The sequence below is a fragment of the Myiozetetes cayanensis genome, unplaced genomic scaffold (assembly GCF_022539395.1).
Source record: "Myiozetetes cayanensis isolate MyiCay16 unplaced genomic scaffold, myiCay2020 scf7, whole genome shotgun sequence".
Lineage (NCBI taxonomy): Eukaryota > Metazoa > Chordata > Aves > Passeriformes > Tyrannidae > Myiozetetes > Myiozetetes cayanensis.
In genome coordinates this window covers 6,075,814-6,093,002 of record NW_026087964.1, presented here as the reverse complement: position 1 = coordinate 6,093,002, position 17,189 = coordinate 6,075,814, and the positions used below count along the sequence as shown (strand labels likewise).

The 17,189-nt window shown below is 38.6% G+C and overlaps 1 protein-coding gene across 3 annotated transcripts in view; it reads right to left on the bottom strand.

Annotated features, from left to right (window-relative positions):
* Positions 1–17,189, bottom strand: part of HTT (huntingtin) — a 78,492-nt gene that overhangs the window by 57,928 nt on the left and 3,375 nt on the right. The window contains exons 2-12 of one of the 3 annotated variants that reach the window (XM_050337961.1): positions 14,456–14,539; positions 13,925–14,045; positions 10,290–10,349; positions 8,289–8,368; positions 7,848–7,986; positions 7,457–7,598; positions 5,923–6,101; positions 5,243–5,447; positions 4,330–4,377; positions 990–1,070; positions 116–624 (exon numbers count right to left, since the gene is read on the bottom strand). In XM_050337961.1, coding sequence (XP_050193918.1) covers positions 116–624; positions 990–1,070; positions 4,330–4,377; positions 5,243–5,447; positions 5,923–6,101; positions 7,457–7,598; positions 7,848–7,986; positions 8,289–8,368; positions 10,290–10,349; positions 13,925–14,045; positions 14,456–14,539 — 1,648 coding nt within the window. The remainder of the gene's footprint in view (positions 1–115; positions 625–989; positions 1,071–4,329; positions 4,378–5,242; positions 5,448–5,922; positions 6,102–7,456; positions 7,599–7,847; positions 7,987–8,288; positions 8,369–10,289; positions 10,350–13,924; positions 14,046–14,455; positions 14,540–17,189) is intronic. The other 2 variants (XM_050337962.1, XM_050337963.1) reach the window with 2 other exon arrangements.

The window sequence follows — 17,189 nt, the reverse complement described above, 5'->3', positions numbered from 1 at the left end:
TTCACACGACCTGCCCAGTGAGCACACCGATTACAGCTCTCCAGCTTTTAATTATTGCTGAAGTGAAAGTGTTAAAAGGAGGTCAAGCTCTCCAGTAGAGGTGTGAGCTGCTGACCTTTCCACTGTTACTAGCTGAGGATTGAAAAGCAGAAGACGAGTAAGGAGACGACTCCAAGTCTTGGCCCTCCACGGAAGAGCTGTGAGACATGTCGGGCCCCTCAGTGGAAGGAGATCCCCCCTCCGCCCGCTGCACACTTACAATTTCAGAACTGTCCGAAGGGGTTACCGCAGAGTCTGGACCTTCTGTAGTAGTCTGAGAGCTATCACTAATGGGTGAGGAAGCCTGTGTACCATCATTCAAATCCATAGTGGCATCCGACTGCACAGCACTGATCTGGCTGGAGCTTCGGCTCAGCACTTCATCTTCTTCCCCTTCAGTAGCTGTACTTGTCAAATCACAGCTCGCCAGGTCCACAGAGTCTGACTGCAGCGTGTGCTGAGAACGTGGCTGCTCGGTAATGATATCGTGTCCTGCAGGGTCAGCAGCTGAACTCCCCACCGACCCCGCTGTCGACACACCTGAGGAAGAAGCCAGGTCACTGGTGATCTCGCCCTTCACAGAAGCTGCAAAACACAGACATTTATGAGTCAATCGAGTGTTTAAACTCTTGATATGGACACCACACACTAAGTCACATATTAAACTAGGCTAAGGAAAATGTGTAACTGAACAGTTAAACTAAAGGTATGGAAATAAGCATCCATACCAGTAACTGAATATTGACAGTCTCTCCATCAAAAAAAAAAAAGTCAACTTCATTAAGTATGTTTTATATTCAGCAGTATTTACGGTTTCAGTTTTGTGAGCATGTCTGTTGAGTGCCCATCCATTTCCTTATCATCATAACATATCACTTATATACATATTTCACATAGAGCAATAAAAGAATTTATTTGTTGACTGCACTGCTAAAGAGAAAGGCAGGTACCTGTAAATGATGCAGTACTGACATCAGATCGGGTTTCAGAGTCATCATCCAAACCTTCCTCTTCACCAAGAAGTATTTTACCTGAGAAGTGATATAGGAAAAACCTTTAGTTTTCCAAAATTATAGTCAGTCTGAAATGCTGAAGAGTTGCAGTCATTTAGATGTGAAATCTATTTTTTAAAAAGTTTATTCAAATAATTTTTCATAGCTATGACAGGTAATAGATGGAAAAAAGAAAGGAATGAAGAAAGTGAACATCCAGTCCCTCACTATCTGATCAGGAAAGAAACAGTAGTGACAAGGAAACAGATCAGTTTTATTTAACAGTGTAACCATTCAGGAAACTATCTAAAACCTTATTAATTCTAGTTTATTTTTGTGGACTATATTTAAGATCCCATTAATTTCATCAAGTATGTCCTATTATTAAGGACTGGATACCTGGCATCTGGATGTCTGCCCTCAACTCAGATGGACATAAGAGCATCACAAGTAATAGAGTAAATAACCTCTTCCTCCTTAAGGCTAAGAAAATTGTCAAAGCCTGCTTGCAGTCTGGGGTTTGGAATTCCAATGATAACAGAATGGAAAATGCCTAGGGGGAAGAGCAGTGCAGACTGGAAGCACAAGACAACATAAGTGGGACAGGGTGATGAACCACGGACAACAGCCCTTGAGAAACAAGGATTACTAAGGCAAAAAATCTTCAGAGAGGCTTCTGCCATAAGAAACTTGAGAACCACTTGTAACATCACCACAGAGTTCTCTTGCTCACAGACCATCATCTATTTAAATTACAGGCAGTGGAAAGAGAAAGATCCCTGCAGATGCACACTGCCTGGAAGCCAGCCGAGGACACAACTGCACTGAAAAGTCTGTCAGTGGGACAGGACAGAGAGTGCAGAGGGAGCTGTTGAGCCCACCCTTCTGGATGTTGCAAGTCACTCACTGAGACAAAGGGACTCACAATAAATGCTTTGAGATAGGACTGGTTTGCCATTTTGAATAAACTGCACTGGAAGTCTAAGATTCACCATCTTATACATAGATACTGACGTTTGGATAACTCCAGGTGAATTCTTTTGCACCTCATTCAAATTATCAGAAGGCAAAAAAAGCATTAACAAACTTTTGAATGAACTGCTCTTTCACAACTGCTCTCATACATAGTGGTACCACTGGAGAATTATCTTCCTCCAAAAAGAACGGTTTATGCTACTCAAACCTGTAAGTAAGGTAGAAAAGTAACCACAGCACTTTCCATACACCTTCTCTGTAAAATAACAGTAATTGAGAACTACATACTCCTATGAAAGAATGAGTCAAATTCTGCTAAGAGTTCCCAACAAAAAGTAACAAACATAATATATTCTTCTCTATTATTTCTCACATTTACATCCATTTCACTGAAACAAACCAGGATATTCTTCTGCTTTCCACAGCTGACCACCTCTAAAAGTAAGTGAAAGAGGAAGGACACTGGAAAACAGTCATTAGGCACATTAGGCTTTGTATGTTTAACTGAGTATATAACACAAGCAGCAGGATACTTTTCCACTACTCGATTTAAAAAACATAAAAATCAGTCCTAGGTGGCAGAACACAGGCTTTCATTTCAAAAGGAGTTTTCAGCCTTTTTTGCATATAGTCTTCTGAAGCTGAAACATAAACAAACCAATACAGGGCAGCTGCTCAGAAGTGAAGCTGGTCTGACACAGTAAGACTGCAAAGATGTGGAACACACAGATTTCTATCGATCAGCCTCACTTTACATCCCTACACATAAAGGGGTATTACAGCTTGAGAAGCCTCACCCAGTGACTACTGCTCTACATGACAGTAGGCTGTAAAACAGCTTCAAGGAGGAACTGGGAATAGGCTTGGATTTTCCCTCCTTTCTACAATGGAGAGCAGCAGGAAAAGAAAAATTCACAATTTGAACTTAAACCTTTACAAAGCACAAAATCATGCAGAGATTTCTTCACATTTGTTTATGCCATTGCTTCAGACCACAAAATCTTCATACCATGGTCTTGAGAAAGGATAAAAACCGATGACTCATACATGTTTTCCCACTGAGTGAAGGAAAGATTAGTGTTTTAACAAGTACTTCAACTGAATTAACACTGTTATTAAAAGTTCAGAGTTACACAGAACACTACTAACAAGTCTAAGTATCAAAATGATTCACCATTTTTCATTTACAAATGTGTTGTGTTGTTACTCTGATTTGCTGCACTGTGTCTCACCTTTGGATGCTGCAGCAACACCTACTTTCAGAACACCCACCTCACTCCTTCAACCTCTCGTTTCTAAACTAGAAACTCTCATTGTTTTCACAGGCATTATTTCCTGCAGCTTTGGCCACTATTTCACCCCCAGGTATATTTGTTCTTCCAGCACACAGTTAAGGTGCTTCAAGCATTATGACATTCCTTGCCCACAGAGATGGAAGGACATACCTGGAATAAGTATAAGCTATAACGATCCTTCAAGTTCATACGATCTGATTTTGTCTTAAACTACTTTTCCCCGAAGTTTTTCTTTCCAGCATTGCACATCTCTCTGCTTACCAATGCTTGCAGTGACTGCCCTACACTCACACAGAGTTTCACTGCAGTAGCAACACTTTGCTCACCTAATGCAGGTGATGAAAGTGCCACTCAGCTGTATCTAGACTGGTTCTGTCATAGTAACACGACTGGTTTTAAGCAAAGTGTAAGCACGTAACTAAACACAAAGTACTTTCATGCACAAACTGGGAAAAGAACACTCCAGAGCAAATTGTATTCTTTAAAATCCTGCTAAATGAATTACCTATTGAAGAAAAAAAATAAAATACACACAGCAAGACAGAAGATGTATAGAATTAATCATGAAGAACAAGAAATTAAAAAGCATGCAAACATACACGTGCATTACAGAGCGGAAAAAAAAAACCAAGCCTGACAAAACCAGGAAGGTTCAGTATTGTGTGAGTTACATTAAAGATTAAATATTACCATCAAAAAGAAGCATGCCCTGTTCAGAGAGTTTATTTTTCCATGTGCTTTTTAGAAGTGAAAAGTGTACCAATAATCATCACCATAACCTTGATGGTGAACTACAGCAAAAATAAAATTATACTGCTTCAAATAATTTTAGAATATCTTGATTGCAATATCAGAAATTGTGTCAGAATTCTTTTCATATTTATGCTCAGTTGATAACAAAGGCAGTTGTGAATGAAGACCCAAGTTCAGCAAGACAATGAAGTGGGGAGGGGGAAGAAAAAAAACAAACCAACCCTCAAAAAATCAAGAAGGAATGCAATTAAAGATTTGTTTTTGAAAATAATCACCTTTATGCTTTCTTGCAAGAACAGGGCTGCATGAAGACCCCCCTCCAGCTGCAAATCACAGAAAGTAACACATCAGGGCAAAGACAGAGCTGCTGAAATCATGAAGGAATTCTAATAGCCACAAATGGGAAGGGGAAAAAAACACCAAAAAAACCAAACAGAAAACCAAAACCCAAAGCCAGGAAGAAATAGCAAATTTTTTGCTTTTGAAGTCCGAGGTTTTTTGATCATTTACCATCAAATTACTTTGAATTTTCTTTGCCACTTGTGCAAATTTTGCTTTAAAAACATGTTCTAAATTTCCCTGTTATGATTGCTTCCAGCTAATAATTTACCTTTCCATAGCAGCAGCATAGAATGATCTGTTAGTTCAATACAGAAGACCCTACAGAAATCCAATCAGAGATTGATTCTTTTGAAACAGGTAAGTAGCAGTTAAGAGAGTTTTAAGAACATGCACTTCAGAGACAAGAAAGCTGATAGCTGATTTAACAGTTATGGACAAACTTAAGTTATGCTTTCATTTCATGCTGGTTTTGGTATTCAACAAGGAGCTCTCATTTAACATAAATTCTGATTAGATCAGCTTTAATGAATCGCAGTTGTCAGATGATTGGTAAGAATAACACTAATTTTGTTGATGAAAAAGATCTGTCACCATATTTAACTTCTTTTGGGTAACAAAAAAAAAAAATCAACACAAACTAAAGAAACCTCTGAAGTTTGTCATTACTCAAAGAACTCAGTTAAAGGAAGGAGGGAAAAAATTTTTACTGTACCTGGAGAAAAAAGAAAGCCATGCATAACTTCATACATTTTATTTTATCCTTCATGCTTTTGGCTAACACTGAGAACTAGAGCTGATGATGTATGTTCATCTCCTTTTACTCAAATTACCAAAAGTACAGCTTACCTATAAGTTCCACTATGCTCCCACTGCGGCTCCTGCTGGCAGGCTCATCTCTGGACACACTGACCTGAGCAATGCCCCCTGAGGTGGTCAGGGCATGGAGGAGTTCAGGGGGGGGAGTTCTAAAGAGCTGCTGGAGTAACTCCAAAGCTCCAGTCACAACATTGTGGTCCTGATGTTGGGTGTAATGCAGAGTCAATTCATAAACCTAAAACCCAACAAAGTACTGGAGTAAGTTATGAAAACACAACATGTCTTGTCATCTACAACATTAAATTTCAGCGGTGCATTAAAAATAACTGATGTTTGCTATATCTGATCTTCACCATACTCTTCCCAGGAGAGAATGCCAATCAATTGTATCCATTTAACTGCCTTTTTGGTAGAAGTCTGTTGTTTCTTTTTATTGTTACAGAAGGAAGAATCACATCAAAGAGCACTATAAGAACTTATATTGATTCCTTTGGGAGCACCTCACAAGTACTGTTGATTCATTTTCCTGGGATTTCTGGCCATTACTTATCAATAACTCCAGACACTGGATCAACTACCATTTACCAAGATGAACAGGAATTTGAGAAAAGCATTCAGAATGTTCAATATCAAACTAATGCTGGATCGAGATTCATTTATTTTCCTTCTAATTAGTACTCTTCAGGTAAGGGTTATTTTTCATATTTTACCTGAATAAGTTGTTCTGGTGAAGGTGAAATCTCTGTTTCTTTCCTTGTTACGCCAAAACTGCCTTTCAAGCTGGTATCTTTTACTTGTTGTTGCAATAAAGGTATGAGATACCTCAGTGTCAGTAAAACACCCAGAATTAAAAGAGTAGGACGATCTTCTTCTACAGGAACCAACAAGCCTGAGGACAGAAATGAAGCAGACAATCACTTATTGAGGGTGTTTAGTTTCAACACAGCGTTATTTCATGCAGTCCATATAATGGTTTCTTTAAATAAAAAAAAAACCAAAACAACCAAAAACTAGCAGCATCTTAAGAACATTTTCTAAATGTAGAAACATTTGAAAATATGTCATTAATATTCCTGACAATTAATTAGGCAACATGGGAGAATGGTCAGAGGATCCCGTATCACCTTCCCTGTTCCCTACCTCTTTTTACTCCATAAAAACACAACAAATTTTCTGATTTTTAATACCTGATGCTTGCACCAAGTGATCCAACTCCTCTCAGCTGCCTCCTCTCTTCACTTGGTAGTTTATGACCAAATGTAATTCCCTCACACACATGCACTACTATCCTAATGAGAGATATTTACACTTTGCCCCCTTCCTCAAGTACTGGGAAGCTTGTTCCACATATCTACCTCCTAATCACAGCCAACCCCAAAACATATTAAGAACAAATATAAGTTATGTAAGAAAACACAAAACAGGAAAGGGAAAAAAAAAACCAGAATCAATTCACAGAGCTCCTATTAGTGCTTTTGAATTCCATACCATTGCCAGGACATCATCACACATCACCTTTAAAGGAGGAAAGTCACAATGTGGCATTTAAATTTTTCTCACTGAAAGCAGTAAGGCTGACACGATAATGCCTTTTGTATCTGTTGGTCTTCCTTACTTCTCCTTTTGCAATATAATCTACATAGTAAAGAACCTTTCCTCAGTGACAAAACTGAGGCAAGTTTCCTCTGAAATCCAGAGAAGCCTCTCGACATGAGTTGCAAAGCAACCCAAAGACCACGCAAATTTCCCAGCTGAAGAAATATGGAAGCAATACCTGATGGAAAGTTGTGTGCTTTTAAATAAAAAAAAATTCCATTTCTGGTCTAAGTTAGACCAGAATCTACATGGTGGTATTTCAGCAGTCATATCCTTCACCTCAGACCTGCTGAACTAATAATTAATAAAGGTGGTGAACCATGCAAATCTTCAGATTCCTGATCCTGAGCAAGTTCTCCCAGAATCCCAAGCTCTCCTCATTTTCCAACCAGCTCTTTGCTTCCTGAACTTTAGCTTCTTCTTTTCAATATTACTGATTAGTATTGCACCAAACAGAGAGATTCAAGTAGCTTTAGAAATATCTTCATCTAATTTAACAGAAAACAGAAAGCATTAGCAGTGTCACTGCTAGTCTAAGCATCCTTGCTTTAACTGAAAACCTCCCACACACGGCAAGTGTTTTACACGGAAAAAGATACCATGTTACTTCCACATAAAGAAAATTAATTTCTCCCTCCCAAATCTTACCTAAAAGTACATTCAATAGCCAGGCATAAAAGTAGTGTGTTCTCCGTGAATGCTGACAGATGCTTACTGCTGATCCTGCTGCCGTTCGACGGATAGTGGGGGAACTGGATTTAAGGTTAGCTATGAAAGCCTTCAATAAAACCTAAAAACAAAGATACCTTACTTCACTTTTTATGAGAAACAAAAGAAGACAGAAGGGAATTAAGAGGTCGGCAAACGTATTTTTCATTTTTTCTAAGCATTACTTCATGCACATCAACCAAGGGCAACTTCTGCCTTAATTTAGACAGGCAGCTGGAACACTGCTTTCTGTAACATCTGTCTGACAATGCTGACAGCTGACTGAGCTTTGGGATATAACAGGGAGCACTAATAGGGTAGAGAAAAGTACCTTAATCTCATTGTCGTTCGCGAAATTGCCGAACGCTGCCATGATTTTTGGTATGGCCGCAGCCAGAGTCTCCTGCACTGACTCTTCGGGTCTCTTACTTATCCGTGTCAGACAGGGCAAAAGGTTCACCAGGTACGGCCTAACAACAAAAATACACCTGTTAACTACAGAGAATGTAGGAAAAAAGGAAAATAAATCTTCTGAATACAAGAATACACTTCAAAAATACAAGTCATTTGTCTTCACAAGTTTTTCCCCCTCTTCCCCACAGTCACGTACAGCACAGAGCTGAAACTCCATTAAAAGCTAATCAAATAAAGCTACTCCAGGGAGAACTAAGGTGATAGGAATTCCTCTAACCTCCTAATTACCTATTTAAAACTTCAGTAATGTGTTGTTAACATCTGCATTTGTAAAGTTCATTACTAGGGACGGGTTTACCTGCACTTTTGAGGTCGAACTAGATGGGCAAGCTCAGCGAATCTCCAGAGTGCAGCACGAAGACTTCTGGAAGCCCCATTCTAGACAGAGTATGAAATTGTTACATTTCATCAAGCAAAACCATTTCCTAAAAAAACTGCCTATAATATCCAATATACAGTATGTATACGAGAGAATACATTTTACTTGAACAGAGAAAAATGCAAGGTGTCTGGAAGCCATACATTTCCTTCAGCCAAAAAGAAGTCAGCTCCATGACTACCTTCATTTTTCTAGCTGTTACTAGGAATTTTCTGAGTGACCCAAAATGAATAATAAGCAACACCATGAAAGAGAAGGAAATGTCTGAGATCTCTACTCTGCTGAAATCTGCTTAAAATACCACAGAGAAAGGCATCACTCAACAAAGAAACACTGATGATACGAGAGTCTAAAAATCACTGGAACACTTGCAGAGATAAAAATGCAGCAGAAAATTGACAGCAGCGAAGATATGCAAATAAATAACATTCAGCTTCTGAGCACAACAAAGGAAATAAATCAACACACTGATCTGTATCACTTCACAATGGTTTGACTGCTTAAGTTTAGCATCTATTTCCCTGTATTGACACCTTCAGTTGTGCACCTGATGTAAGCCAGAATGTCCTTACGTTAGTGCCTAAGGAGAAAGTGTCTACCTAATGTAGTTGAAGCCCAACCAAAGTGCTTCTCAGATCGAGTCCCTCTGAAGACAGAGCTGAGATGTTTAAAAACTGTCATTTCTTTCTTTCTTTCTTTCGCTTGTGTATCAAAGGCTTCTGGTCTCATTAGTATGACAATGAAAAAAATAACTTGCATCTGAATTACAAAATGCACATTTTTCAGGTTCACAACCAAACAGCAAATTCTGGCATGGCTCCTAAAGTGATCCAACTGATGTACAAACCAACTTTAGTCTGTTGGGTGCTCGTGTTGTGCATGTAACCTCTCTCACACCTCTGTCATGAATCTGAGAGCACCTTTCAAGAAACACATGCCACCTGAACAACAAAATATTTCCTCCTGCAGCTGGTCATAATGTGCTGAAATCTCAGAGCAATTTATATGTTGGTTGTTTTCTATGAATGAGATAAATATCCATTTCCATACCCTCAAAAATATTGCATGACATTAAGGCACAAAAATACTAGAAGATATTCCTACAGGGTTTACAAGTAGTCCAACCCGTCCAAACCTGCTAGAAGAAAAGCTATGCAAATTACTTCTGTGACTTATTTTCTGGAGTTCTAGCATTCCTCTCCAAAGATAACAAAAAGCAATATCATTAATGTGTGACAAACAACACCTATATTTTCTCTCTATACAAGCCTTATTCTATGTTCATAGATGCAAGAGATATGCTTTCAGTAATATTCTCCTGATTGCAGCATTTCTCTTTTGTAGGCACAGACTTCAAAAAGGCTATTACTGAATTTCTTTCTGGGAGCATAATTAAATTGTGACTTTTGGTGCCAGGAGAGATGCTTCAGTGTTTTTTCTATGCCTCTGTAAGAAGCTGTAAGTACACATCACACAAAGCAGTTGTAGCAGGTCTTCGAGTCTTGATGAAATGATTCCTCCAAGAGGTTGTGTCAGTTAAGAATGTCACTGTCCTCCATCTACTTTTCACCACCCTTCTGCTTCAAGTTGTTCTTTCCAGTTCAGTTAGTGGAGCAAACATCATGAACATGCCTTATTCCTTTGGGTTGGGAGTCACTAAGGTTAACTCAGACTGCTGCTCGCACCAAATGCTCACACATTTTCTGCCAGATAAGCTTTCGGGAGTGGTTAAATCTGAACAACAGGGCCAACAGTGAAGAATTCAGTAGAAAAATACATTGAACAGTCACAAATCCTTCCAAAGTGAAGCTTTGACCTTGATCTTAAAAGGCAAACCATTCATTTACATTAATGCCACATTCCAATATACAAAAACACGTAATAAATACCATATTTCAGAAGGACATGAAAGAAACTCACCTTTTTAATCTCTTTATATAGTTCTAACTGTAACCTGGGAAGATTGGAATCCATCAAAGCCTGCAATGAAATGCATTGAGAACACGCTGTATCAGAGGGGAGGCACTTTACAGGAACCACATTACACTTGCAATAGAACAGCCAAAAGAAAGGCACAGAACTATCTCATGATACATATTTGATGTATAACCAGGAAGTCATAAACACTGAGGAGGGACACCTTAATCCTTCACACAAATGCAGACAAACTCCACAAAATGTATTTGCAGTTAATATTGACTGCTTTATCCACTCTACCTACAAAAGGCCATATGGGATCAGACTCCAAGCAGAGCCAACCCATCGTGCTTTCCAGCAATTGCCAGGAACAGATACTCAGGAATAGAACATTAAAACACAAGAATAGTATTCACCAAGCAGCAAGAGGCATCCCCTGCTATACACCCACACTGCCATGCAGCCTCCTCCTATTTCTTTCATCAATCAGCCTATTTTCTGCACCCATTTAGTACCACAAGGTGTTCTGAACACCACAAGTGTCACTTCCCAGGATCTGCTCAAGCACACAGCGACAGAGCACACCTTGCAGTTTGAACCTGCACTCTGGCTAAGAATCAGTGTATGTGAAACCAAAGTAAGCACTGAGAAGTAATAATTTTCTGTTCACCTCAACTCTGTTGTTCTCTGTCTTTGAAGTATCACAGAATACAAAAAACATGAAAATAGTTCTGCTATATATAATCTCTTCATACAGAATAATTTGTATACATTTGGTTACCCTCTCCCTTCCAGTTTTCTTTCTAGTGTGTATTACTATTTCTGAACATTTCCACCACCCTTTCCCTAGACGAGAAGAGAGCTCTATACAATGTGAGAGTGACTACATTGTGGGTTCATACAGTGCTTTCATGTTTAATATTTAATTCTTTATTCTCTGCTCAATAATTTATTAATTTCTAATTTCCTAACGGTCTTGGTGGACACCAACCATTAAACTCATATCTTCCCAGCATTACTCATGGTGACTACAAAATCTTATGATACACACTGAGCTGGAGGCCACGACTGCTTAAGCAGGGTTGGTGAAGTGCCTGTGGCTCCTCCAGACCACAATTCCCCCCAGCCTAAAACTGTATGCCCCAAAACTCCAGTCATTATATGATCTACCAGTCATTATAATACAATTTCATTACCTTGCCCAGAAAAATCCTGCCTGGGTTGTATCTTTATACTAACATAAGCACCATAGACTGCAGGCGCCTAAATGACAGCAGGTAGGACTTACTGCACAAAACTTAGTTTTTTATGAGAAGTTCACTGCACCTGCATACAAAGATATCAAGCAACACAAAAGGGCACCAACTACTATTTGGATTCAAGGCTAAGTTGTCCTTACAATATACCCAACTAGAGCAACTCTTGTTGCTGGTGAAAAACTTAATTTTAGCAGGCTAGAATTTAAAATGTCATCCAAAAAACTGTAATCATAGTCAATTCTAAATAACTACAATAATAAACCCCAATTACTGAGACCAACTGTACTCCAATCTGTGTGAGGAGTCCCACCAGTATCAGTAGCCCAGAGAATACAACAACATTGTGCCTCACCTTCAGAAACAAGACAGTTTGACCGTACCCACAGAAACCTGGTAAACTCCCAACTCAGTATTTTCTCTTTTAAAGGTATCACCGAGCTTGTTCACATTTTGAGCCATTTATGTTGTCTTTGAGGTTCTGACAGATAAGTGTAGTGATACTTAAAGATGACCTACAGAGTCCTTGTCTAAAGTTATGCGGTCAGCCTTGTCTAACACAGAAGTGTTAATTTTTTAGTTAGACTAATGAGCATAAACTCCAGACACACAGTTACACAACTAATGCTTATATATTAAATACTATATATTGTCCAATTAAATATTATATAATGCTTACATATTACATATTCTCCTATTTCAAGAGAGAAAACACAAAACATCTACCTAACAAAAGAATTAGTCTCTAAAAATGCCTGGGATACTAAAAAAAGCTGAACTTGGCCTAAAATGCAAGCTTAGGGGTCCAGCATCTCTGTTCCACTCATCACATGCATCACTGCAACTTGCACAACCAAAAATAAAACTGCACATCTTTTTGTCTCTGTATTTATATACAGGAGTGTCTGCCTAAAGACTGAGCTGCTTACACACAGCATGAAACACAGAAACAGAATACAAACTACAACCAGCTTCATAACAGTCTGCTACACCCACGTGGTTGGAATATCAGAGCTGTGACCAACTGGCAAGTCTAATGACTGGTAGAAGACTCTGTCATTTAAAATCACTTTAATTTTTAAAACCAACTACCATACAAGCATTTGGGAAAAAAAAAACTAAAGTTTTTCAAGTTACCTTGAACCATCCGAGAAAGCAACAATACGTGATAGATTGGGGAATTTATGAGGTAACTTTTATACCAAGCCTACGTAAGAGTTTCACAGAAAGTAGGAAGTAAGTTTGCATTCTTCAAAACTGTTTCAGGGCATCTTTTAAAGCAAATTAAGTTAAATAATAGTGTATGCATTTCACAGAGTGCTCTCCCACAAATTGAAAAAACATTTAAATCAAAGTGAAAAGAGCAAAGTGTCACAGGGTAAAACAAAAAAGCAAGCAAGGCACTTGCACTTCCTCATTCCCTATCATTATGGAATACACTACATAATCAGTAAGCTTTCTTCACACAACTTTCAGCCACAAGCTCAATCCCCAAAACGTAATTCCTTCAGATATCAAACAAACAGAACTTAACTGAGGAAATCTATAAAGAAATAAGGATGCTTAGTTTGCTTGCTTCTACACACCCCTTCATGCTAAAGAAAATTATTATTTGTGTATTTCTAAAGCACCTAAACTTGCATTAACTAAGTTAATTATACAGGTACCTAAGGTTGATTTAAAGTTCAAGTATTTCTAGGGGGAAAAAATGGGGCAAGTGAAGGCAAACCTGTCCTGAAAGCAGCAGCTCCCAGGAATTACTCAAAAGGTTCATTTTAAGATATTTTGAATCACGATTTAGACCTTGCCTGACCTCCTATGAATGCCCATCTGCTGTTCTCCAACAAGCCCTTCACTCTGGATCACAGCAGGGGAATAAACAATCTCCAGAGCACCATATTTATCCTAAGTACTGCCTAAAATTTCCTCCTAAAAGTCTCAGCAAATCCCACTACCTGAATTTGGGCATAGTACTAGTCTGGAATGAAAAGGCACTACAGCTTCCAAGTAGCTTTAAAATAACACTTTTACCTTTCCTCATGCTAAGTATCTTTATGTTTACAGAATAATAATAGAGTATTTCTCCCACATAAGATGATTTTAGAAAAGCCAAGATTCTTGTTTTGGTTAACTTGAAGAGAACAAAGTTAATGAACAACCATACAAAAGACTAGATGAGAACAATGAATGACAGAAGACGAGTTAAATATGTTGATCTGGGCATTAGAAGCTCTCCTAAGAGCATGTACAGAATTTAGCAAAGAAGCTTACTTAGCCTCTTACATTATGAGGTATTATTGAAATAAGAAAAGCAACTACAAGAACATTAGTGTGAATTCATACAGGACACTGCATCAAGAATAGGCAAAATGTGGTTCTTACTTTAATAACTTTATTAAGGCATTCATCAGCAACCATCCTGACGTCAGATTCTGCATCCTCACTGCACAGGAGAAAGAGTTCCATAGCAATGCCCAGCAGCTTCTGAAACTCCGGAGAATTTCTAAATAAACAAACATTAAAAAATGACAGTGTGCACTCTGAAAAGGAAACACCAATGCTGTTTTTGAAGGGGTTTTATAATCCAGCTACACAAACTTACATAGGAGGAGAAGACATACAGTGTATTAAAGCACTTCATTAGGAGTTGGGAGATCATTTCCCTGCTCTTTCCTACATAACCTGGTCAAAGTTTCCCTGTCTGCAGCAGAAGGATAATGTCCACTCTAGCAACACTTCAAACAAAAGTACTTCTTCAACTTCTTGGGATGGTTAAAAATACAAAATCATGCCATTTCAGTTTTAAACAGAAGTTCAGCACTTAAAACCAGCAATTATCAGGAATCCTCCAAACAGGTAACACTACAAAGTTGTTATTCATTCTAAGGTAATAAATAAAAGCCACTGTCTTACCTTAAAGACTGAGCAACTATGTTTTCACATATTGTTAGACAGTGGTTCACTCGATCTTTCTTGGTAGCTGAAAGTTCTTTCTTTCTAAAGGAAGAAAATAATGACAGTGAGTCTGAGACAAGAGTTCAAAAGCGGCCATTGAAACACTCTTGCTGGAGCAGTGTCTAATGATTACACAAGAAAAAGATGCACTTGCTGGTCATTAGAGAAACAGCCACAAACCAACGACCTGCAGTCCCAGGAAGGCCCTCATCTGCCAACTGCTGCTGAGAGCAGGCAGGACACAAGCAAAGGGAAGGACACAAGCTTAGAAAGGCAATGAACCATTTAACAGGGAATATCATAATAATTCTATAATTTTCACTGAGAAAACATTTGGGAAAGGAAAATGAAGAAGAGTAAATGGAAAGGAAGGAAGACGTGGAGTAGAACTAGAACAAAGTGAAAATAAAAGAAACTGATAGAATGAAAAAGGTTGGGGAAAAGAAGCCATGAGAACAAAAAATACCACTTTTTAAAAAGACCTTCCTCATACATAATATCACCTTAGACTTTTTTTGTCTGCCAAGGTCTTGAACTTGAGTTCAATTAAATGGACCATTTTGCATCTGAAAGGATGACAAAGCAATCCTATGGTAGACTACATTCCTCCAACTGGTAATCACAAAAATAGCAAAGCTCAAGGCACAATCCCTCCCCATCGAGAATAAGGTCCCTACAGTAACACTTAGTATGGCCCAGGGTGTACAAGAAAGAGAACAAAATTCACAAAATCAAAGGATGTGCATCTCCAAGCAGTGCAGAGCACAATATGAAAAGCTTCTACTTTGCAAAATCTGTTTAACATTCACTTCAACATGACATAAGCTCTTGGAATAGCAGCTCTTCCCTGCTCCACCCCCAACAAAGGAACTGAGAACGGAGAGTGAGACAGACTCTCAACCATGACTGTGAAATTTTATTGCAGTGTGCAGTATCTCCTGCTCCTAACTTTACTGACACAGAATCACTTCTAGGAAAGCAGATGTTACTTTTAAATAATTAAGCAGTAGCAATACTAGAGCAAAGCCACACACCCAAAGGTACTCCTGAGTCTGTTTCACAATAAGGAGTTACCAGCTCCTTCACTCACATTCACAGAGAATCTTCCTTTTTGTTTTTCAAGTGAAAACTGATTATTTGTATTTTTAGTATTTAATTGTCTGTCTTAGCAAAAAATAGCAAAACTCATCAAATAGCAAAAGTGTTTCTGAACTAAAAGCTGGAAAAATACGTGAACAGCCTTAAGTTGCATTAATATCATTACCACAACGTTAAGGACCAATAACAAGCAGCCAACGAGCACAGTAAATTAGGTTAATTCAAAATACAGTGTTTGACTTTTCTTTTAAGACTTACACTGTAATATTTAAGGGTTTTAGCTCTTAGTCTTGAAAAAAGTCATTCTTTGCCAGTATCCCTGTCCCTTTCCTTCTTCTATCAGGCTGGAAGTGGGGGTTGAAAAGCGTTACGCTATTCCCAGGATTTCAGTTTTTCCCACAAAGATCCCAGAAATACTTTCCATAGCTCTGACCAAGGCCATTTTTTCCATTATGGTTTGGCAGCACTTTATTTAAGCAAGCTGCAGCATTCCTCAAGGAGGATCCCTGCTTGGGCTCGGGCTCTTAAGCCACCGGCAGAACACGAGCAGACAACCTGAATTTGACCAAGACACACGATGTCTTTCTCTCTCTCTTGATAAAGCACCAGAGTCTTCGGCAGCATTTCAGACCATCTCTAACAAAACACCAAAACCTCCCCAAGATGCCTATCTGATCTCACAACGTCAGCACTGCTGATGTGAACAGTCACCTCGGAAAACTGAATAAATCACTTCACCTTTCAGGATAATTTTGCCCAGCATTGCCCACATCTCTTATGAGCACCATTTTCAGCACACATTCAAGCCAAAAATAGAACAGGCACATCTGAACTTGCCCATAAGCTCAGTATTTCAGATACAGAACACATTAAAGATAGTGAATGAGACTGCTTTCAGAATAAAGTTCTTTATTATCTACACATAATATAGCCCTGAGCAAGGCAGGCAGTGCTGTTCAATACTGCTCAGACTAGTAGAGATCAATCTCTCAGGCAGATTTCTGTAAACAGAGAGCTCAACTAACATTTAATCTACCACTGAAAATTCTGCTGAAACCACTTACTTAAAAAAATTTTAAAAGGCCTGGCTAAGGAAAATTTAACTTCTAAAAAAAATTATTTAAGGAAATGAAAGGTGGAAGGAAAACCACAACGTGTATCATGTGCATGCACACATTTTCTGTGGCTACAGAGGGAGAAGGATAACAGAACAGGATGTAGAGACAGCACACGATTTTTTTATTTAAAAAAAAAATTAAAATAATAAAAAAAATAAAGTTCTATTCAGAAGTATTATGAAGTCCTGAGGCAAACTGCTGATGAGCATAACCAGGGGGGCAACAACAGCATCACACATCTGATGAATCAGTCACACATATCTAATGAATAACAGAAGGCAGGAGATACTGGAAGTAGCAGTTATCTACAGGAAAGCTTCATCTCACATGCAGGGGAGTTTAATCTCCTGCCTACTTCTACAGACCATCTCTAGCCAGGAAGATTAATGAACAACATAAGAAAACCATCAAGCCCAGATAACTTTCCCCTCTGAATCCTGATGAGCTGATTACAAAGACATGCAGCTCAACAATGC